Below are 23828 nucleotides of genomic sequence, written 5' to 3'. Positions count from 1 at the left end.
GTACTTTATCTCTGCACTAATCTTTATTTCCTTCTACTAGTTTTAGTTCTTTTTCAAATTCCTTTAGATGTAATGTTAAGTTATTGATTTGAGATAGCTCTTCTTTTTGTAAAGTAAGCATTTAAAGCAATAAATTCCCTCTTAGCACTGCTTTTATCCATCCCATAAAATTTGGAATGTCTTTTCATTTTCATTTGTCTCAAGATATTTTCTAATTTCCCTTATGATTTCTTCTTTGACCCATTTTTTACAGAATATATTGTTTAATATCCACATATTTGTGTATTTCCCTTTTCATTCTCCTATTGGTTTTATTTTTTGTTTCATTCTGTTGTGATTGGAAAAGATAGTTTGTGTGATTTCTATCTTTTTAAATTTACTAAGACTTGTTTTGTGCCCTTACAAAATGATCTATACTAGAGACTCTTCCATGTGCACTTAAGAAAAAGTATGTTCTGCTTCTTGTTGGGTGAAGTGTTCTATATAAGCTTATTACATGCAATTGGTTTATAGTGTTGTTCAAGTCCTCTATTTCTTTATTAATCTTCTGTCTGGTGTTATTATTGAAGGTAGGGTTTTAAGACGATTCCTACTATTACTATAGAACTATCTATTTCTTCAATGACACCACTGTCATTTATTTATGAGTTCTGGTTATATATATGTTTGTTTTATCTTTGTGGTGAATTGACCCTTTTATTGATATATAAGACCCTTCCTTTTGTGTCTCTTGAAACATTTTTTAAATTAATGTCTCTTTTATCTGATATTAATATAGGTACCCTGCTTTCTTTTAGTTATTATATGCATGGAATATTTTTTAGACTATTTTACTTTCAACCTAAGTATGTCTTTAGATATAAAAAGAGTCTTTACAGTCAGCATATAGTGGGATCATTTTTTTTATATCCATTCTGCCAAACTGTGCTTCTTTCATTGAGGAGTTTAATCCATTTACATGAAATAATTACTGTTAGGAAAAAAGCTTAGATTTTGTTGTTTCCTGTATGTCATACTTTTTTGTCTCTAACTTTCTCCCTTACCACCTTACTTTGTTTTTAGTTGTATAAGTCCTCATGTATTTTGGATATTAATCCCTTACCAGATGTATGGTTTGCAAATACTGTCTTCCATTCAGTAGGTTGTATTTTCACTCAGTCGATTGTTTCCTTTGTTGTGCACAGGTTTTTTGGTTTGATGCAATCCCACTTGTTGATTTTTGCTTTTGCCTGTGCTTGTGGTATCATATCCTGTGGCAAAGAAATCACTTCCAAGACGAATGTCAAAAAGCTTTTCTCCTATGTTTTCTTCAATGAGTTTTACAGTTCCTGGTTTTCTGTTTAAGTCTTTAATCCATTTCGAGTTGTATTTTGTGTATCATGTAAGGTAAGGTTCCAATACAATTTTTCTCCAAGTAGATATCAGTTTTCCCAACATTGTTGAAGAAACTAGTCTTTCTGCATTGTGTATTATTGGGATCCTTTGTTGAAGATCAGTTGACTATATCTGTGGGTTTATTTCTGTGCTTTCTATTCTGTTTCATTGGTCTGTATGTCTGTTTTTATTCCAGTACACACTGTCTTAACTACTGTGGCTTTGTAGCATATTTTGAAATGAAGAAGTGTGATACGTCCAGCCTTGTTTTCCTTGTTCAAAATTGCTTTAGCTATTTAGGGTCTTTTTTGGTTCCATATGAATCATAGGTGAAAAACCTCCCAACAAAGAAAAGTCCAAGACCAGATGGCTTCACTTGTGAATTCTAACAAACATTTAAATAATTAATGCCAATCCTTCTCAAATTATTCCAGAAATTGAAAATGAGGGAACATTTTCAAGCTCATTTTACAAGGCCAGCATTGCCCTGACACCAAAGCCAGACAAAGACATTACAAGAAAGTAAAACTACAGACCAATGGCTGTGATGAACATAGATGTACAAATCCTCAACAAAGTACTAGCAAGCCAAATTCAGTAGCACATTAAAAGGATCACACACCACAGTCAAGTAGGATTTATCTCTGGGATGCAAGGAGGGTTCAACATAAGGAAATCAGTTAACACAATACACAACATTAACAAAATGAAGGATAAAAATCACATGATATCTCAACAAATGCAGCAAAAGTATTTGGCAAAATTCAATATCCATTCATAATAAAAACTCTCAACAAACTGGGTATAGAGAAAACGTATCTCAACATAATAAAAGCCATATATAACAAGCCCACAGCTAATATCAAACTCAACAGGGAAAAACTTAAAAGTTTTTCCTCTGAGATCTGGTACAAGGAAAGAGTGTTCCTTTTCTCATCACTCCTATTCAAAATAGTATTGGAAGTTCTAGCCCAAGCAATTAGACAAGAAAAAGAAAGAAAAGGCAATGAAATTGCAAAGGAGGAAGTAAAAATTATGTTTGCAGATGATGTGATTTTATGTAGAAAACCCTAGACTCCACAAAAAAATTGATAAAACTAATAAAATGTTTAGCAAAGTTGAAATGCAAAATTAACATAAAATTGGTTGTGTTTCTATGTACTAATAAGAAACTTTCTGAAAAGGAAATTGAGACAACAATCTCATTTACAGTAGCACCAAAAGGAATAAAATACTTAGAAATAAACTTAACAAAGGAGGAGAAAATTTGTTTGCTGAAAATTATAAAACATTGCTGAAAGTAATTAAAGAAGACACAAAGAAATGGAAATACATCCTGTGTTCATGGAATGGAAGACTTAATATTGTTTAAGTGTCTATACAACCCAAAGCAATCTACAGATTCAGTATAATCCCCATCAAAATCTCAATGGCATTTTTTAGAGAAATTGTTACCTGTAGCTTTATCTCATATTTTAAAGATGGGCAATATCCATTATCCAACTTTGTTCTTTTTCAGCATTGTGTTGTCTATTTTGTCATTTCATATCAATATTAGAATAAGTTTGTCAATATCCACAATATAACTTGCTGGGATTTTGTTTGGTATTGCAGAGCCCTCATGAATTAAATTAGTGCCCTTATAAAGGTGGTCTGAGAAAAGTCAGTTGTCCCTTCCACCACATGAGGTTACAGTGAAAAGATGTCCACCTATGGACCAGGAAGCATGCTCTCGCCAGACACCAAATCTTCCAGTACCATGATCTTGGAATTACAGCCTCCACAACTGTGAGAAATAAATGTTTGTTTTTATAATCCACCCAGTTTATGGTACTTTTCTCTTTTTTTTTGTTAAGATTGAATTAAGAACTATCAATGGATGTTTTTAAAAAAATATATTTATTTTTTTGGCTGCTCTGGGTCTTAGTTGCAGCACGTGGGATCTTTGCTGAGGCATGTGAGACCTTTCATTGTGGCGTGCAGGCTTCTCTTTAGTTGTGGTGTGTGGGTTTCTCTCTCTAGTTGTGGTATGTGGGCTCCAGAGTGTGTGGGCTCTGTAGTTTGTGCCATGCCAGCTCTCTCATTGAGGCGCACGACCTCAGTAGTTGTGGCACGTGGGCTTAGTTGCCCCACTGAGTGTGGGATCTCAGTTCCCTGACCAGGTATTGAACCTGCGTTCCTTGCATTGTAAGGCGGATTCTTTACCATTGGACCACCAGGGAAGTCCCTACTTTTCTTATAGTAATCCAAAAAGACTAAGAGAGTGTTTTTAAACAATTCATATATAAAGTGGTTATTGATATGGTTAAAATAATATGTACCATACGTGTAGCTGCTTTCTATTCACTCTCCTTGTTCTTTGTTTCTGTTTTTTCTTTGTCTTCCACTCACCTTTAACCTTATGTGGTTTAATTGGGCTTGTAATGTGATTCCATATTCTCTCCTTTCAATATATCTATTATAATTCTATTTATTTTAATTTAGTGTTTGCCATAGAGTTTACAATATACATTTACAACTAATTTAGGTCTATGTTCAAATAACATTATACTGTTTCATAGATAGTTCAGGTACTATGTAACAGTGTTCCAATTCTTCCCTATCATTCTTTATTATGCTGTTATTCATTTCACTTTTTCATAAGCTATAATCACCCAATATATTATAGCTATTATTATTTTAAACAAACTGTTATCTGTTAAATCAATTAATAATAAGAAAAACAAATGGTTTTATTTCACCTTTATTTATTCCTTCTTGAACACTCTATCTTTATATAGGACAGGTTACTGAGCTATATCATTTTCATTCTCTCTGGAGAATGTTTTCTAGCTTTTATTGCAAGGCAAGTTTACTGGTGACAAAGTCCCTCCATTTTTGTTTGCCTGAGAAAAGTATTTCTTCTTCATTTTTGAATGTTAATTTTGCTAACAAAGTTCTAGGTTGGTGGATTTGGGGTGACTTTTTTCTTTCAACAATTTATATATCTCACTCTACTTTCTTCTTATTTTAACGGTTTTTGAAGAGATGTTTCAATGTCACTCTTATCCTTGTTCCTCTATATTTTTCTAAAAATGAGTTTTTAGTTAGCTAATAAGCCCTTGTGGAAATCAAATGTCTGACCATTAGAGTCTGTTGAAATTTTGTCCTGATGTGTGCACTTTTGAGGTCAATTTGGATTCTAAGCCTGACAAGATAAAAAGGGCTTTGCAAAGCTTTGCTTGACCCTTGAACTTGGAACACAACTCTGTGGTCCTGCAACACAGCTTGTTTTCTGATGCCGAAGAAAAGTCTCTTGCTTGGTTGGAATCCTGAATTCACAAATGCTAATTGCCTGTACTTAACTCTATATCTGAAACCTAATATTTTTTGGTGTGAACTGCTTCAGTCTCAGCATTAACTATGATGAACTAAAACTGGATGAAATTGCTCCACTCAAGGAGAGCACAGACTCTGATACTGTTGCAGATTTAGAACACCCCTCTGTGGGACCATCAACTATTAAAATATCCTGGATGTTGGGTGGACCATTTGGGTAATATAAAAATGCCCATAGAAAAGGGCTTATCGTCTAATGTGACCTCCTAAAATTGAGCTATTGAATGACTCTTCATTTCTTACACAGAGACTAGTTGCATTTTTAAAAGAAACCACTTTATTGAGGTATGTTCTTATCACACACACACAAATAATTGCATTCTTAACTTGTTATTAAAGTTGAAAGCTGCAAGTTGGAGGAATGCATAGCACAGGACTGTGACTCCTCTACCTACTCATGACAGATCGGACATTTGACCCTTTAGTGGAGATGGTTGTGTCGACTGAAAAAATGCATAACCTAAAAATTGAGAATTATGGGGGTTTTTTGGCAGACAAAACTGAGGGCTTAAGCCCAGAAGACAGCCTCTCAGATAGCTCTGAGGGACTGCTCTGAAAAGGTAAGGGAGGAGCCAGGATGTATAGGGGTTTTTGCAACAAAAACCAGGTAGTCAGAACATCAACAGATGACTGTTAATTAAAGAAAACCAGACATCTCAAGTTAATGAATTTAGTGCTCTTCTATATATGGGAAGATGCAGGAGTTTGGGCTCATTGAAATCATTCCTTTGCTATGCATCTTAACTACCTAGGGCCAGTATCCTGCTTTTCTCCATCCTGAATCCCCTCTGGGTATAGTAGGTGGCTGCAGTGCTGATGGCTTGATGGCTGCAACATCTTTTGTTTACTTATATGGTAGGCAACATTTTTAATCCACAGCTGGATGTTGATGGCTTGCAGTGTTTGACTTTCTGGATTAGTTGCACTTTGCAACAGTCGACTGGTAGCCTGACTCTACTTCCCTCACCTTTCTCTTGGTACTCACACCTTAGTAAAGTACTTTGTTTATTCAATACAGATGTCTCCAGAATGGCATTGCTCTTTTTGTGGCTTCTCACTGGATAAATGATCAGGACAAATTGATTAAACATTATATAAACACACTTTGAAATTTTTTGAAAATTAGGGATTTGGTCAGAACATGATCTGGTTAAGTCATGTAAAATTGTTTTTCTGTGAAAATGTTTTGGTCCTTCTTTCATAAAACTCATCCAGGTGAAATGGTTTGGATGAGACGAAAATATGGGAGAAATGTAAATTATGATTACTGAATAAGACACACTGACTTTATAATAACTAAGAAAAAAAAAACAGGTACCCAGGGAAACATGAGAGTGGGGTTGGGGATGGGTGGATGGATAAGAAATTAGAGACCTTTGTTTTTCAGAGCTGTACCTGAAACCTTCCCTCCCATCAATAAAAGCACCAATGTTATCTTCTAAGTTGCTCAGAGTGTTTTGAATTCAAACTGACTATGAAGCCTAAGTTCACACCTGACCATGCTGACTATGAGACAGCAGGGAGTATCCTGCTGCATTTTCCATGCAGAGCACCTCCAGATGTCCTTCACATTCACAAAGCAGATGATCTGGTGTCATGGACAAGCAAAACTGTTTGGAACTGATCACCTTCAGACAGTCTTCTTAAAAAACCAAGGACTAAACTGAACTAATTGGACCAGACTGGGGCAGAAAGTCCCCTTATGGGAGGCCACATTAGGGGCCTACATGACAAACCTCCAATAAAAACCTTGGTCACTCAGTCTCTAGTGAGCTTCCCAGCTCACTGCTGGAGAAATTCATTACTGGAGAAATTAAGTGCATATGGTGAGACATCTCTCAAAAAAGACTCTTGGAAGCTCTTGGTCTCTAGCCTTTGACCCATAGGCCTATTCCCTTTGCTGATTTTGATTTGTATCCTTTACTATAATACATTTTGGCTGTCACTATGACTATATGCTGAGTCCTATGATCAGTAGCAAAAGTCTGAGTTGTCTTGAACAACCCCATACAGTGGATGTTCAAAAGGATTTATTATAGGATTTGCATTTGTTTTAGGTGATTAGGTAGAAGATTTAAGCAAGCTAGACTTTACTCTGGATTGGGTGATGTCAAGAGGTGGAGGCAATTCTATGACTTCATACTTTTAAAATGTGTTATCTAAAAATAAGGGCGATTAAAATGAGGCGAAAACTAATTGGTAAAGTAGCATCATTTACTCATGTTGGCCAGGATAGGGGCATGTTTGGTCATTTTTGTACTTTGGAAAATGTCCATGTGTCCATGTATTTTTCTGTGTTCTGACACTATTACTAAGTCGTGTCCTTTTTATCTTGGTACATTATGGTCACAGAGTAGTGTTCTCTTATGCTGGTGGTGTAAGATTATTTATATTCAACAGGAGAGCACCAAGAACTACTTGTGTGCCAGACCAACTCCTGGTGTCACTAGCTGCTTTTCTTTTCTCAGATTTATGCTATGTAGCAATTTTTCCTGTTGTTGGAATTATTTTGATAAATTTTCCTAGATGATTTTTATAAATTTAACTTGTCTAGATAGAACATAGGAAGGGACTCAGGAGATCAGTGATTTATTTCCAATATTACTACTGATTGACCTTATGACCCAAGGCATCATTTTCCAGGTGGAGAAGCTAAAGGAGAAAATATGCTGTGAAGATTTTACAATAAAATTCTCAAGCTCCAAACAAAATGGCATTTATAAAACACACTTTGTAAAAGATTGGGGGTGCTTTTGGAAAAATAAGTAGTTTCTATCTGTAAGTTAGAAATAAATGGTCTTTTATTTTCGAAAAGTTCATTTTGAGTTTAAATGATAGTAAGGCCATAAAGGACAGGGAAGTTATAACATGAAAAATTAGCTAAATTTGTAAGTAATAGAGTTTTCATTTTTTATTCGTATGTGTTTAATAATAGGAACATCCATTAAACATAATCTATGTAAGATGTAAGACTGGTGTGACTTTGTGGAAACAAATGTCCATTTGTTTATTTTATACAGGATTTTATTGGGAGGTCAATTAGTGGGATAGTTGTTTTTGGTGGTGAGTTGGTATGAGTATACTGGGGATTTAAAAGCCCAGTGAAAGCACTTGACATCTATGCATAAAGAAGTCAAACCTAGGGCCTTATTGACTTTCCATTTCCTTCATTCTCTTATGCAGATTCCAAGGGGGGCATATTTGTGGGGTTTTTTTTTTTTTTTTTTTTTTTTGCGGTACGCAGGCCTCTCACTGCTGTGGCCTCTCCCGTTGCGGAGCACAGGCCCCGGACGCACAGGCTCAGCAGCCATGGCTCACGGGCCCAGCCGCTCCATGGCATGTGGGATCTTCCCGGACCAGGGCACGAACCCGCGTCCCCTGCATCGGCAGGCGGACTCTCAACCACTGAGCCACCAGGGAAGCCCCAAGGGGGGCATATTTGTATCAGCTATGTTGTCATCAGAAGGCAATTTAGTCAATTCACTAGAGATTTTGTTTTTTTTGGAAACCCATGGATTAATTTCTCTAAACTTAATATCTTGAAATAGATCCATGTGATTTAATTTGCCCCGTGTTTGGAGTATCTACTTTCATGTGCCACACAGCTAAAGGGTGTGTCTAGATAGATAGATAGACAGACAGACATAAATAGATAGATAAAAAATAAACTGCCAGAAAGTGTGCATCCAATACTTGTCAACCAGTTTTTCTGATTTTATTCCATTCTTTTAAAATTAGAAATATTATAGGGCTATGTAGGACTTTTATTGTCAGCTAATTAAAGTTCCATGATATTTATAAAAGAGGCATAATTTTCCATAGTTAAATGAAAGATAAGCTAAAGCAACCTGCACTCTTTGAGGATTGGTAATTTATATTTGTCCTTATGGAAATTTAGGGAAAAAAACTTTTTCAAGGAAAGAGCAGTAGTTATTGAATTGTTACTTCATGCCAAATAAAAAATTTTCTTAGTCATTGCAACTAGAACTGTAAGTTTAAACAGAAATAATTCAATAGTGTTATTTATGTTTCTGTCATTGCACTTGGATATCATGAGAATATATGTCTTAGCCTTCTTAATTCTCTGAAAACCAGTTTCCTTTCTCAAAGTTGAAGCCAGCTGGTAACATTTCTAGGATGATAGACGTCCAAAAATTTTAGTCTACTTGTTATCTAGAAATTAGATGATGGGCAGCGAGTGTTTTGAAATCCTTAGGGTGTGCAAGATACTTAAGCCATATAGTCAAAGAAAAAGTGTAAGCTAACTGGGGCCTGCTATGGACAGAAGACACTGAAAGTAGCAGATTATTTTACTGTGGTCAAACTACCTGAATCTCTCTGGTGAGTTGAGCTCTTTCTGCAGGGAGATGAGTTGTTTACTATTGGAAAGACTTGGGCTTCTTCTTTATTCTCCTCTAATTCATTCATTTATTCATGTCTCTAATTATGCAAATTGAGTATGAATTGTGAAAATATAGTTAGGAAATACTAATAAACGAATAGAAAAACAAAGCATTGAAATTACTCCAAATTCCACAACTCCAGGTGTAGCAACTATTGGCTCTGTGTTATTTAACCTTTGTTAAAGAAAAATTAATCTGACACTCATTAAAATGGTAAGGAAGACTTTATTCAGGACTATTGTGATAGGTATTAAGACTGTTACAATAGGGGAGAGAGATCTGGCTCAACTCCAAGTACAAGAAAGAGTGAGGATTTATAGCCAAGGAGCAGGTTGGAGGGATAAGTGGATGGAAAATTACTAACAGAAGACATCAAGGATAGGGGTAATTCTTGCTAAACTGATCTAAAACGATTCTTGCTGAAGACAGGCCAGGGTGATCAGCTATCACCTGGGGGATGGTGGGGGGTGAGGAATTTGATCAGATATCAAGACTAGGGGGGTTCTCTTTAAACTGGCTTAGCAGGATTCTTACTAAAATCAAACCAGGTAAGCTTGAGGAAATTTTTGAAAAGGGCTAGTCAAAAGAGGGCTTAGAGGAAACTGTCTAAAATTTGGTCAAAGAGAGTCTTTGTCACCTTTTACACTTTGTCTATGCAAGTTAGAGGTGTGTGTGTGTGTGGTGTGTGTGTGTGTACATAGATAGCTAGATCAAAGGAGAGATTAGGAAAAAGAAAACAAATTTGGGTTCCTAGTATATATTGGATACTTCATGGCAATGTTTAATTTTGTGTAATGTAATCAGGTATTTTCCTTTTGGTTTGAAAACTTCTTATATGGCTATAAAGCAAAATTTGCAAGCAAGTCACATGAATCAATCTATCTTTTTATTCATTTATTATTATTAAATTATTCAAATCACTTAAATATCAGTGAATAATCTTTAAAATGGTAATTCTGAAGACTATTTATTGACATGGGAAGATCCTTTTAATAGGAAACTAAAAGGGGAAAAATGGCAGGTATGGAAGAGTCAATACTATGTGATCTCAATTTTTCAAAATCTCTATTTGTTATTAACACCCAAAGAGGAAAAGAAGGGGAGGCATCAATATATTCACATTAGTTCTCTCAGAATGGTGAGATTGCTAGTGGTTTTATTACCTACCACAAGTTTCTTTCCAAATTTTCTAAAATGAGCTTGTATTATATTTATCAGAAGAGGAAAAATAATTTTCTAATTATAGAATTAAAAAAAAACAAGCAATGTAGGATTCATAATTATAGAACTATGGGACTGACATATGAGACTGAAACTTCATGTTATTTGAGCCTTCTACCTTCAGTCTATTTTAAATGAAATATGTTTTAATCAAACACAGGCACACACAGACAGATTGTAGTGGTTAAATATTTACATAATATTTACTGAGGGAAGGAACATCTCTTCTTTACTTTCTACTTAAGCTCCTTGCTCCATCCTCTACACAAAGCACCTTCTGGGAACTTCCAATTTTTGTGACTCTCTACCATAGGTCTTTTAGCCCAATGAGAAGAATTTCTTCCCTGTTTTCTTTCTCCTCCTTCTACTCCCATTTCTTCTCCTCTTCCTGTCCTCTTTTTTTCCCTCATTATTATCAAGAAAGACTTTTAAATGGAAATTTGGAGTGGAAAGTAGCACAGGCATCACATCAACTATAAAACAACCAGTCATCCATCCTTAGAAACCTATCATCTAAAAGGGAGGTTGTGTGGTAGAGTGAGAAGAAGCACTGCAATAATACAGTGTTTACAGTTTTCTAAATTAAAACACACACACACACACACACATCTAAAAACCTGGAAAGAAATACACTAACACTCTATGATTATTTCTGCGATTATGACACAAAAAACAGTTAACTGTTAAATTTGGAATATAATAACAAACACTTTAAAAATCAAAATTTTTAAATTATATGTGATCAGTATTGAAGTATGGACAAGAAAAAACTAGTTGGTTTCCCTACCGTAGGAAATTTATTCCATCTTGTTAATACATTTTTATGTCTTTAACTTTTTCCCTAGTGCCAAGTCATTGAATATTTCCAATTTGTTCAGAATTTCAAGGCAAATGTTTTGCTTTTAGGAATATTACTTCACATTTGAGTATCTTTTTGTTTTACCTCCAAAACAGCCAGCATGGAGGGAGGGAAATTTGCAATTCAGCAGCAGTATTCTGGGATACTGATAATTCAGGTGTTAAGTGTTAACTAGTCATACATATAATTGTGGGCACTGGTCACCATAGGCCCTCCTTTACCCCCATTCCATCTCATCTCACTCTTCCCTAGTAAATGTTATCAGAGTTGATACAACTTTAAAAGAATGTACACTCTTCATAGAGATTCTGAAAATCCAAAATTAGAAAATAAAAGAAATCTCTGGGGAGTCAACATTGCTTAAAGATCTTCATTGTTAATATTTTAATGTTTTACCCCCTTCTCTCTTCTTTGTGTATTTGAATATAAAAGACTCTCCCCCCTCCCGCCCTGCACATGTGTCCTTACAGTAGGAGATAAAATAATGTAATAATCTCAATGGGCTAAAGACATTCCTATTGTTTGTTTGTTTTTGTAATCAGTTGACATTATAGCTGCAACCTTGAGCTCTTTTGGAATTTTTTTAACTGTAATACTCGTTAAACATGGGATAAAAAGAAAGCATGTACATTTTAGAAAAGATTATTGAACAACACTCAATTAGTGGTCATCCGTATTAGATCTATTAATTTTCCATATAAGAGAGACTTGGAAGTCACGTTTCAGGACTCTTAACAACTCCCCTAGCCTGTACTTTTTGGTTTTCTAAGATAAAGTTTTCTCAGGTTTACTTAAGATTTAGGTTAGTCTCAATCTGCTCCTCCTCTACTAGATTGTTCTCAACCCCTCCAGTCTAGAAATTTTGGAGCCTTACCGCTGGGAAGCGGGGGAGGGGGGGGCTGGAAATGTGATGGATCTAGTCGTTCATTGGACAAGAGCTTGTCAATCACAGCTACCTAGCAAATAAGGTGAGCTTTGAAGCAAAACAAGTTTAGAGGGTCATCCTCTGAGAAATGGGCTTGAGGCACCTCCTCCTTTTGCTTAGGCAGCTAGTGAGAAAGGTCATTTAGTGGGCTGCTCTGGCTGCAGCCTTAGGCTTGCTCCAGTATTGTACCCGCCTGCCCCTCTTCTGCTTCCTCCCCCTCAGTCCAGCTTCCGCAGCAGCCTCAACCGCTTCCGTTTCTGCCTCCATCTTAGCCCCCACCGGTGCCCACGTCTCAACCAACTGCCGTCTACTCCACTTTGGTGAGTCTTTTCCTGTGAAAAAGCTAATGATGGAAGGGCTTGGGGAACAGGGTGCAGCCGGTGAAGAAGGCCCATTAATCGGCGCGGTGGCAGCCGAATCCTCTCCACAGGCCTTGATGGGGTACTCCTTAGACGAGAGCTTTACTGAGAGCCTGCCTCTGGCAGTTAAGCACCGAGTGTACGCTCTCAAAAATCTTCAGGCCAAATCCGCAGGCCTAGATGCCAAGTACCTGAGGGAATTTCATTCCATCGAGAGGAAATTTGCTGGCATCTATTGGCCCTTATTGGAAAAGAGACACCAGATCATCAATGCACTCTACAAGCCCATGAAAGAGGAGTGTGAGGTGAAGTCCAAGGCCGAGGACAATGATTATAATGAGGTGGAAGATTATTCTAATGCTCAGATGCAGGGTCTGGAGGAGAATCCGGAGTATGAGGACTTGGAGGAATATTGCGAGGAAGATTTCAAGGATGTGGAGGAGGTGTTTGGGGAGTATGGAGGAATTGAGGGACATAATGTGGATGAAGAGAAAGAGGAGCCTACAGGGATCCCTGATTTCTGGCTCACAGTTTTAAAGAACGTCGAGGAGATCTCTCCATTGATTCAGAAATATGACGAGCCCATTCTGAAGCTCTTGCGAGACGTGAAAGTCAAGTTTTCAAAACCCGACGAGCCGCTCGCCTTCACTCTGGAATTTCACTTTGAACCCAACGACTACTTCACAAATGAGGTGCTGACCAAAACTTATACGGTCAAGTCTAAGCTCCATTACTCTGACCCCCACCCGTTTAGGGGATCTGCGGTGGAGCATTGCATAGACTGCAAGATAGTCTGGAATGAGGGAGGGAACGTCACTGTGCAAACGGTCCTGAAGAAGCAGAGGCACAGGTTTTGGGGACTGTTGCGCACAGTGACCCAGGAATTTCCCCGAGAGTCCTTCTTCAACTTCTTCAGTGCTCTCCGGTGGGGTATGGATGCCGATGAAGATGAGGAAGACGTCTTCATTGCTCACAGTTTGCGCACGTTTGTCATCCCTAGAGCTGTGCTGTATTTCACAGGAAAAGCACTTGAGACCGAGCAAGAGGGGGTGATCAGGGAATGTAATGAGCTGGCTTATGACAAAGTCACTCATGAGAACGGGTTGGCTGCTGTTGAGGGTGCTAAAGGCCAAAGCCTGGACCCCCAGGAAGAAGATATTGATAGCTGAAGCAGGGAGGTTGGTGTGTGTGGGCCCCCAGGTTAAGAGTCTGCCTGTGTTTAGAGTAACCAAAACTTAACCATAAGTTACTTACAGTCTTAAAGTGTTGTCTCTTCCTGGTACTCTCAGTATAAAACTATGTCCAAATATATATTTAATTTATTTTTAAAATTTTTTTTGTCCAAATATATTTAACAACGCATTCCATCTAGCACTCCAGTAGTGTAAACTTTTTAAAGAAATGTAGAAGGCAGTGAATTCTCTAAGCATATGTAAACCTTGGTATTGTGAATTCATGGCTTTTGTCAGGTTGCTGTTAGTTTCTAGCCATGAAAAATTACCAGAACTGGTAACTGAGATATATGTGTTTGGAGATTTTTTTTTTCCTGGAAAAAGCAAAGCGTGCCTCTGTTCCCCAGCCTTCTTGGTGAATGGGCTTTATTCTGTTTGCACTAACTGTGCCTTCAACTCTTTGTTATAGAAATGCAGCAAGTTATACTAAAATGCACTTGATTTGTAATTTGAGAAACTACTAGCATAAGAATAAAACATTTGTAGCAAAACTACATTTATTGTTATTGACTGTTGTTTATAGGCTCCTGTATTTTATGTGATATAGTGATCTACTCAGAAACCCAGCTGTATTATTTTTTATCAGTGAGGTATAGTTAAAACAATTTTCTCTAAATCCATAAATTGTGCCATGTACTTCTGCAAAGTGGGGTTAAAGTATGCATTTTCTTTTCTGGAATGTTCCTCTCTTTTATGGAAATTACATGATTAGTTAAGCTTTTTCCTTATGTTTGTTCATTCTAAAATAAAGTTAATACAAATGTTAAACACTGTGTTTCTTCTGAGGGTATTGGAGTTAAGGATATGGCCTTGTCCCTTCAAGTACCAGGTGGAGGATTTGGTTGGGAGTTATTAGCAGATCAGGTTTATCCTTTGGGTATAGTATGCACTGTTCCTAGGGCCACTACACTTTTTTTTTTTTTTTTGCGATATGCGGACATCTCACTGTTGTGGCCTCTCCCGTTGCGGAGCACAGGCTCCGGACGCGCAGGCTCAGCGGCCATGGCTCACGGGCCCAGCCACTCCGTGGCACGTGAGATCTTCCCGGACCAGGGCACGAACCCGTGTCCCCTGCATCGGCAAGCAGACTCTCAACCACTGTGCCACCAGGGAAGCCCCCACTACACTTTTAAGAGTCTACAATGATGTTCTGATTTGTTTTAAAATCAGAAGAAAATGAATATTATAATAATAACAATGTATACATAATAATCTGTCCTAGATTATTTTTGTCTTATACCAAAAGAGATGTAAAATATTATTCGTTTATGTGTACATGAATATCATAGAGAAAAAGGTACCAAGAAGGTAAAACTACCTAGACTCCATGAAAATCACAGTGAGGCCCTGGTTTCCACCATTAGAAATAAGTGAAGGAGGGAGTTCATGGAGTGGTTGAGAGGGGTGGTAATGTGACAAAGGAGAAGAAAAGAGGGAGGGGAAGAAGGAAAGAGAGGGACAAGCAGTGATGTGTTCTTCAAGGAAAGGGGAATAGAGGTCTTCCAGGCTCATGGAGCAGTGAATGTCCTGACTAGCTGGAGGGGAGAGGGTTAACAGAATGCTGGAGAGGGAGAGGTGGGGCCAGAGCCCTGTTTGGACAAGGCCAGGGACAAATTGGAATGGGCTTGGCAAGGGAGAAGGAAAAGGACTGGAGAGGACATAGGAGGGGGAAAGGAAGGTAAGGACAATGAATGAGAGGTCTGGAGGACAGAAAAGCAGAGGATGAAAGGGTGAAGCTTATTAGAGATGAAAAAGCATTCCTTGCCATGAGGTTGCTGAAGTTCAGGTGTTATGGTTTTGGTATATTTTGCAAAAACTTTAGTACCCTGTCCAGGAAGAGGGACCCGAAGGAGAACTAGAGGAACATCGGTCTGTTGTAAGTAACCTTTAATCATGCTCTTTCGTTGCCAAAATACATACACATATGAATTAACTAATTTTTAGTAAACACCTTATATTGTACTATTTCTGTGTGCCAGACACTGTTCTAAGCACTTTACAAGTATTATCCTCTGTAATATTTATTTTATAAATGAAAAAGTAGTAAATGTAGCAGAGAAGAATTAATTATAATACTAATTAATACTTTCTTCCAAACCCCACTTTAACTGTTAACAAGCATACAATTTTGTATCCTGCTTTAAAAAAAAAAACAAAACTTACCATTATAGCATTAGTGTTTTCCTGAACTTTAATTTACATTTTAAAAGCTTAATTATTAATGATCATGCAGTATTCCAATGTATGAGAACACAATTTAACTATTATTTTAATGTTGGTTATTGGTTTCTAATTTACATAGTGAAGTAGGCAAATGTTCTATTTTCTAATATTAAGACTTTTTATTCAAGTTTCTTTTTTTAATTTTGCCTTCTAAGGCTTTTGCAAACTCTCTGAGAGCTAAATGGCAAATCAGAAGCAGGAGTGAAATCAAATCATTGATTAGCCAGAAGTTCAATGAGAAATATAGTCACTAGACTGTAACTTGATCTTTCACATGTATAGTCACAAACCTTTCCTACTCAACATATATAACAAATCCTTTTCCTGCTCCCTGCACCAAAAATTTTTCACACATATTTTGAACATGCAAGAGCTTGAGAAATAGAGTTCTCTTGAGCCTTTTTAGGAGAATGATAAACTTTAGGCCACCAAAAAAAAAAATGAATGGAGGATCTAATGCAAAAGCACCAATGGTGAGCATGAAATCAACTTAACTATAGGACTAATATTACAAACATATATGGTTAAACAGAAAACAATTTAAATTTTATGAGCACTATCAATGTGAACATAATATAACTAGCAAAAGTTGGGACTAGAAGGGGGATTTCTTTTATAGCTGGGGATCAAAAAATCTGGCAAGGTAAGTAACAGACATAAGTATATATTTAAATAATGCCCTATGAAAAACAGTATAATCAACAAAAATTAGATACTGATTTTTTTCTTATCATTGCTCATGATAACAAGTCAATAGATACTTTTTAAAGAAATCAGTAATTAAACATTAAATAAAATTGTGTTCATAAATGTAACAACTAGAAAAAAGGCAAATTTTCCAAATTATCAAAAGAAAGATTCAAAACTAAACTAAGAAAATAAGTACTGTATAATAAATAAGGAGAAAAAAGAAAAACAGAAAACCTAAAACAGATGTGGTTAGTGAAATAAGATATAACATTTGACTCTCCTTGTCTGGAAAATGCTTCTTTGGATAGCCTCATGAATATCTCTCACCTCTTTCAAATATCACTGTCTCAATAAGGCCTACCTTGACCACCCTACGTTAAATTGTATGTGCTTCCTACATGTACTCACAATTTTCCCTTATACAGCTTTGACTTTCCCCCATAGAAAATAGCACCTTCTAACTCACTATATGATTTACTTATTTGTTATTTATGGTGTTGATTGTCCTTTCACAGGAGAATATAAGCCTTGTGAGAGCAAGGATTTTTGTTCATAGATGTTCATTGATTTTTGATCCTGGTTCATCGATGTATCCCAAGCACTTATAATGGTGCCTGGCACAAGGTAGCTGCTCAATAAATATTTGTTAATTATATTATTCAATATCTGTGTTACTAAATGTGAATGGGATAACTCATCTAGGAATTTATCCTACAAATATACTTTTTCAAAAGTACATGCTCAAGGATATTTACTGTAGCACTGTTACAGTGAAATAATGGGAAAATGTTCAAGTCCATTGGTAAGGTCTATTTACATAATTACAGTCCATCTCTACAGTAGACATTCTTTTTTTTGTCACTTTATATTTTTATTTTATTTTTTACATCTTTATTGGAGTATAATTGCTTTACAATGGGTGTTAGTTTCTGCTTTATAACAAAGTGAATCAGTTATACATATACATATGTTCCCAAATCTCTTCCCTCTTGCATCTCCCTCCCTCCCACCCTCCCTATCCCACCCCTCTAGGTGGTCACAAACCACCGAGCTGGTCTCCCTATGCTATGGGGCTGCTTCCCACTAGCTATCTATTTTACGTTTGGTAGTGTATATATGTCCATGCCACTCTCTCACTTTGTCACAGCTTACCCTTCCCCCTCCCCATATCCTCAAGTCCATTCTCTAGTAGGACTGTGTCTTTATTCCCATCCTACCCCTAGGTTCTTCATGACATTTTTTTCCTTAGATTCCATATTTATGTGTTAGCATACGGTATTTGTCTTTCTCTTTCTGACTTACTTCACTCTGTATGACAGACTCTAGGTCCATCCACCTCACTACAAATAACTCAATTTTGTTTCTTTTTATGGCTGAGTAATATTCCATTGTATATATGTGCCACATCTTCTTTATCCATTCATCTGTTGATGGACACTTAGGTTGCTTCCAAGTCCTGGCTATTGTAAATAGAGCTGTAATTAACATTTTTGTACATGACTCTTTTTGAATTATGGTTTTCTCAGGGTATATGCCCAGTAGTGGCATTGCTGGGTCATATGGTAGTTCCATTTGTAGTTTCTTAAGGAACCTCCATACTGTTCTCCATAGTGGCTGTACCAATTCATATTCCCACCAGCAGTGCCAGAGTGTTCTGTTTTCTCCACACCCTCTCCAGCATTTAGTGTTTCTAGATTTTTTGATGATGGCCATTCTGACCGGTGTGAAATGATATCTCATTGTAGTTTTGATTTGCATTTCTCTAATGATTAATGATGTTGAGCATTCTTTCATGTGTTTGTTGGCAATCTGTATATTTTCTTTGGTAAATTAGCAGGACACAAAATTAATGCACAGAAATCTCTGGCATTCCTATACACTAATCATGACAAATCTGAAAGTGAAATTAAGAAACCATTCCCATTTACCATTGCAGAAAAAGGATAAAATATCTAGGAATAAACCTACCTAAGGAGACAAAAGACCTGTATGCAGAAAATTATAAGGCACTGATGAAAGAAATTAAAGATGATACAAATAGATGGAGAGATATACCATGTTCTTGGATTGGAAGAATCAACATTGTGAAAATGACTCTACTACCCAAAGCAATCTACAGATTCAGTGCAATCCCTATCAAACTACCACTGGCATTTTTCGCAGAACTAGAACAAAAAATTTCACAATTTGTATGGAAACACAAAAGGACAGCCTCTTTAATAAGTTGTGCTGGGAAAATTGCACAGGTACATGTAAAAGTATGAGATTAGAACACTCCCTAACACCATACACAAAAATAAGCTCAAAATGGATTAAAAACCTAAATGTAAGGCCAGAAACTATCAAACTCTTAGAGGAAAACATAGGCAGAACACTCTATGACATAAATCACAGTAAGATCCTTTTTGACACACCTCCTAGAGAAATGGAAATAAAAACAAAAATAAACAAATGGGATCTAATGAAACTTCAAAGTTTTTGCACAGCAAAGGAAACCATAAACAAGACCAAAAGACAACCCTCAGAATGGGAGAAAATATTTGCAAATGAAGCAAAAAAGGATTAATCTCCAAAATTTACAAGCAGCCCATGCAGCTCAATAACAGAAAAACAAACAACCCAATCCAAAAATGGGCAGAAGACCTAAATACAGTAGACATTCTTAAACACTATGAGACAGCTATATACACCAATGAAGAATAACCTCTAAGGTAAAATGTTAAGTGAAGATAGCAACATGTTGAAAACTATATTATACTATCATTTTTGTAAAATTAAATAAATATATAAAAGGATTTGATCACATATTGATTGTGTATTGATTCTGTATTCTTCTGGAAAGGTACATGAGACCATAGTAATGGTGGTTGCCTTTGTGGAAGGGAATAAGGACATAATGATGGGAGGGAGACTTCCTCTTAATCTATGCTTTTATCACGTGTGTAGATCTCATGGACATAAAAACTGGGCCTCTGGGAAGGCTTTGTAAGGAGAGCTTAATCAATAGGAGAGCTATTTATAGAGCTTAATAAAATCCTCTTAATAAGAGGATTGGATTATTCTACTTAAAATATTGGGAGGAATGTGTTTCTGCTCTAGTTGCTTTTTTATAACTATTTGCATCTTTAATGGCTTGCTTGATTTCAAGAGAGAAATGAGAAACAGGGCCCATTAAAATGTAAAGAGACTGGAGCCTGAGGTGGCAGAAATGTATAAGGGACTTTTTAAAAATAGGAATGTGGGCTTCCCTGATGGCGCAGTGGTTGAGAGTCCGCCTGCCGATGGGTTCGTGCCCCGGTCTGGGAAGATCCCACATGCTGCGGAGTGGTGCGCGTCCGGAGCCTGTGCTCCACAATGGGAGAGGCCACAACAGTGAGAGGCCCGCGTACCGCAAAAAAAAAAAAAAAAAAAAGGAATGTGTATTAATTTTAAATTTTTATTACTGCAGTGTACACTTACCTCCCCCATCTCATATATTTGCCAAAATCTGTTATATATACAAAAAACTTATGTGTATGTTCCCAGATGTAAATCAAGTAAATGGGTTTTATTCATATCTGAGTCCATATAGCTTGTAGAGATAATGGGATAACAATAGTGTCTACCAATCTAACTTATTCAGCAAAAAGTATACCTAGGAGCCATGAGTGAAAGGATATTGCAAAAGCCATTTGCCTTCACAGTTAGTTCTCTTTAAAATTGATTGGTCTAGTCTGATTCTTTGATTCTCAAAGGATCTAGTACACCAAACTGGTATACTGGAGTATTGGAGTGTGTGTGTATATTCCTTTAAAATCCAGTAGTAGATATATAATTTATTTAACTCCTTTTTCCCTGCCAGAATTCCATGAGTTTTACAGTGAGAAAACAACTGTGCTTGATTCTTACCTTACTCCATGACTTAGTAGTTGTGTGATTTATTTGGCAATGATTTAACTTACTAAGTTCCGATTTTCTCATGTGTAAAGTATCTATCCCTATGTATATATATTGTGTATTCCTAGGATATCTCCCCCTTCTGGCAAATATCCCTTTCTTTTTGGAAAATTGCTCCTCTTTCCACTCCTAGAATTTTGGTTCTAGTGGAGGTTGTATCTCTGGCCACAGAAGTGTTCATGTGATTCAAGTCAGTTCCATCTGGGTCCATCCCTAGAATTTTTCCAATTGAATCTAAGGAAGACAATCTTTTTGTCTCAAGTGGCAGGGCTAGGATAAAATTAGTCCACTCCATGCAGCTAACCACAGTTCCATCTTCATGAAACCTGAAGTTCACATTCCTTCCCTAGTTTCTGCTTTCCTAGAGCTTTCAAATTCACCTGTTCAGCTCTTTCTTTGATTCAGTAAGTATTTTTTCAACATATATATTTTTCCTACATAGAGCTTGCTTTCTATCATGGGTATGTAAATTACGTCTACCTCACTAAATTACATCTATGCTCACAAAGTTGTCAAATGCTAGTAAATGGTATGGTAAATGCTTATCCTAATGCACTACACGTAGACACTCAGTGATACTGTAGCACATGTAAGAGGTATAAAGAAATAATTATTGCTACTTATAATCTCAAACTACTCTCTAGGTATGGAATTGGTAACCAGAGGGCCTTTTGTTTACTGGTAAAATTGAATACGCACATTTGAAGAAATTAGGACCTAAATTACTCTGCAGGTGAATAGAGGAGATAATTTAGAACCAGGGGAGGGCAAGGAAGAACTCTGGTTTAAGGTACAAGGGAGAAGAGATACATTAAATGGGTAATATTATCTCCAAAGATAATTTCATGTGTGGACAAACTATAAACATAAATACAATATATTCAAAATATTGACTTGACATATAGTTTACTAATTGATTGTAATTAAATTAATTACAGTTTCTTACCTTAGAACTGTGAAAATTCATGACTTATACTTGGATCAGCAAAGTATATTTGTGTATATGTGGGCAAAGTCTCATTTTACTGTGTTATAAAAGAGTGATATCTTACACCAGTCAGCTTATTTCATTTTTAATTACCTAAAATTAATAGTCAAGAAAACAAAGTTTCTAAAATTATTTTAAGGAGAAATAGATAAAAGATAAAGAAGACATAAAAAATTGTATCAAACATACTTTGTCCTACCATGAATAAAACTTTTTCAGTTCAACATTTTTTTTCTTAGTACTTGTTCTCATCTGCCATTTCAGTGTTATTTCTACCTATTGTCAATACTTATGTCAAGTTGTTTTAGTGGTTACCTGATTAACTCTAAAAAATGCATTTATATCTGTATTACTTGAATTATCAATATCAGTTCTGCTTATTCCACTGATTCTCCACTGTGAAAGATGAGCAATTTAGCTCTCATTTCTTGCTTTCATCTATAAGTCTCAGTACCTTAAATTTTTTTAATGCTCATATTAGTAACATTTATAACATTACATACACTAGAGCTTTCTTTCTTTTTTCTTTTTTTTAAACACCTTTATTGGAGAATAATTTCTTTACAATGGTGTGTTAGTTTCTGCTTTATAACAAAGTGAATCAGCTATACATATACATATATCCCCATATCTGCTCCCTCTTGTGTCTCCCTCCCACCCTCCCTTTACCACCCCTGTAGGTGGTCAAAAAGCACCTAGCTGATCTACCTGTGCTATGCGGCTGCTTCCAACTAGCTATCTATTTTACATTTGGTAGTATATTATAAGTCCACGCCACTCTCTCACATCATCCCAGCTTACCCTTGCCCCTCCTGGTGTCGTCAAGCTCATTCTCTATGTCTGTGTCTTTATTCCTTTCCTGTCCTGCCCTTGGGTTCTTCAAAACATTTTTTTTTTTAGATTCCATATATATGTGTTAGCATATGGTATTTATTTTTCCCTTTCTGACTTACTTCACTCTGTGTGACAGTCTTTAGATCCGTCCACCTCACTACAACAAACTCAATTTCATTTCTTTTTATGGCTGAGTAATATTCCATTGTATATATGTGCCACATGTTCTTTATCCATTCATCTGTCAATGGACACTAAGGTTGCTTGATGTCCTGGCTATTGTAAACAGAGCTGCAATGAACATTATGGTACCTGACTCTTTTTGAATTATGGTTTTCTCAGGGTATGTGCCAAATAGTGGGATTGCTGGGTCATATGGTAGTTCTATTTTAGATTTTTAAGGAACCTCAATACTGTTCTCCATAGTGGCTGTATCAATTTACATTCCCACCAACAGTGCAAGAGGGTTCCCTTTTCTCCACACCCTTTCCAGCATTTTTGTTTGTAGATATTTTGATGATGGCCATTCTGACCGGTGTGAGGTGATACCTCATTGTAGTTTGGATTTCCATATCTCTAATGATTAGTGATGAGCATCCTTTCATGTGTTTGTTGGCAATCTGTATATCTTCTTTGGAGAAATGTCTATTTAGGTCTTATGCCCATTTTTGGATTGGGTTGTTTGTTTTTTTTCATATTAAGCTGAATTAGCTGCTTGTAAATTTTGGAGATTAATCCTTTGTCAGTTGCTTCATTTGCAAATATTTCTCCCATTCTGACTGTTGTCTTTTCGTCTTGTTTATGGTTTTCTTAGCTGTGCAAAAGCTTTTAAGTTTCATTAGGTCCCATTTGTTTGTTTTCATTTTTATTTCAATTTCTAGGAGGTGAGTCAAAAAGGATATTGCTGTGATTTATGTTATAGAGTGTTCTGCCTAAGTTTTCCTATAAGAGTTTTATAGAGTCTGGCGTTACATTTAGGTCTTCAATCCATTTTGAGTTTATTTTTGTGTATGGTGTTAGGGAGTGTTCTAATTTCATTCTTTCACATGTAGCTGTCCAGTTCTCCCAGCACAACTTATTGAAGAGACTGTCTTTTCTCCATTTTATATTAATTCCTCCATTATCAAAAATAAGGTGTCCATACCTGTATGGGTTTATCGTTGGGCTTTCTATCCTGTTGCATTGATCTATATTTCTGTTTTTGTACCAGTACCATACTGTCTTGATTACTGTAGCTTTGTAGTATAGTCTGAAGTCATGGAGCCTGATTCTTCCACATCCGTTTTTCTCTCTCAAGATTGCTTTGGCTATTTTGGGTCTTTTGTGTTTCCATACAAATTGTGAAATTTTTTGTTCTAGTTCTCTGAAAACTGCCATTGGTAGTTTGATAGGAATTGCATTGAATC

The 23828-nt window shown here is 36.4% G+C and overlaps 1 protein-coding gene across 1 annotated transcript; it reads left to right on the top strand.

The window, feature by feature from the left end:
* The first annotated feature begins 7839 nt into the window (after positions 1-7839).
* LOC101285497 (nucleosome assembly protein 1-like 2) lies at positions 7840-14563 on the top strand. The gene has a single exon (XM_049705119.1). The coding sequence runs from the start codon at positions 12507-12509 to the stop codon at positions 13686-13688; it is 1182 nt and encodes a 393-aa protein (XP_049561076.1). The 5' UTR covers positions 7840-12506; the 3' UTR covers positions 13689-14563.
* Positions 14564-23828: the final 9265 nt, after the last annotated feature.

Source organism: Orcinus orca, chromosome X (genome assembly GCF_937001465.1).
Source record: "Orcinus orca chromosome X, mOrcOrc1.1, whole genome shotgun sequence".
NCBI lineage: Eukaryota > Metazoa > Chordata > Mammalia > Artiodactyla > Delphinidae > Orcinus > Orcinus orca.
This window is presented reverse-complemented; position numbering and strand designations above follow the sequence as displayed.

Bases quoted from the DNA above. Each gene is read 5' to 3' on its own strand.
- LOC101285497 (XM_049705119.1), top strand. From the start codon at position 12,507: ATGATGGAAGGGCTTGGGGAACAGGGTGCAGCCGGTGAAGAAGGCCCA.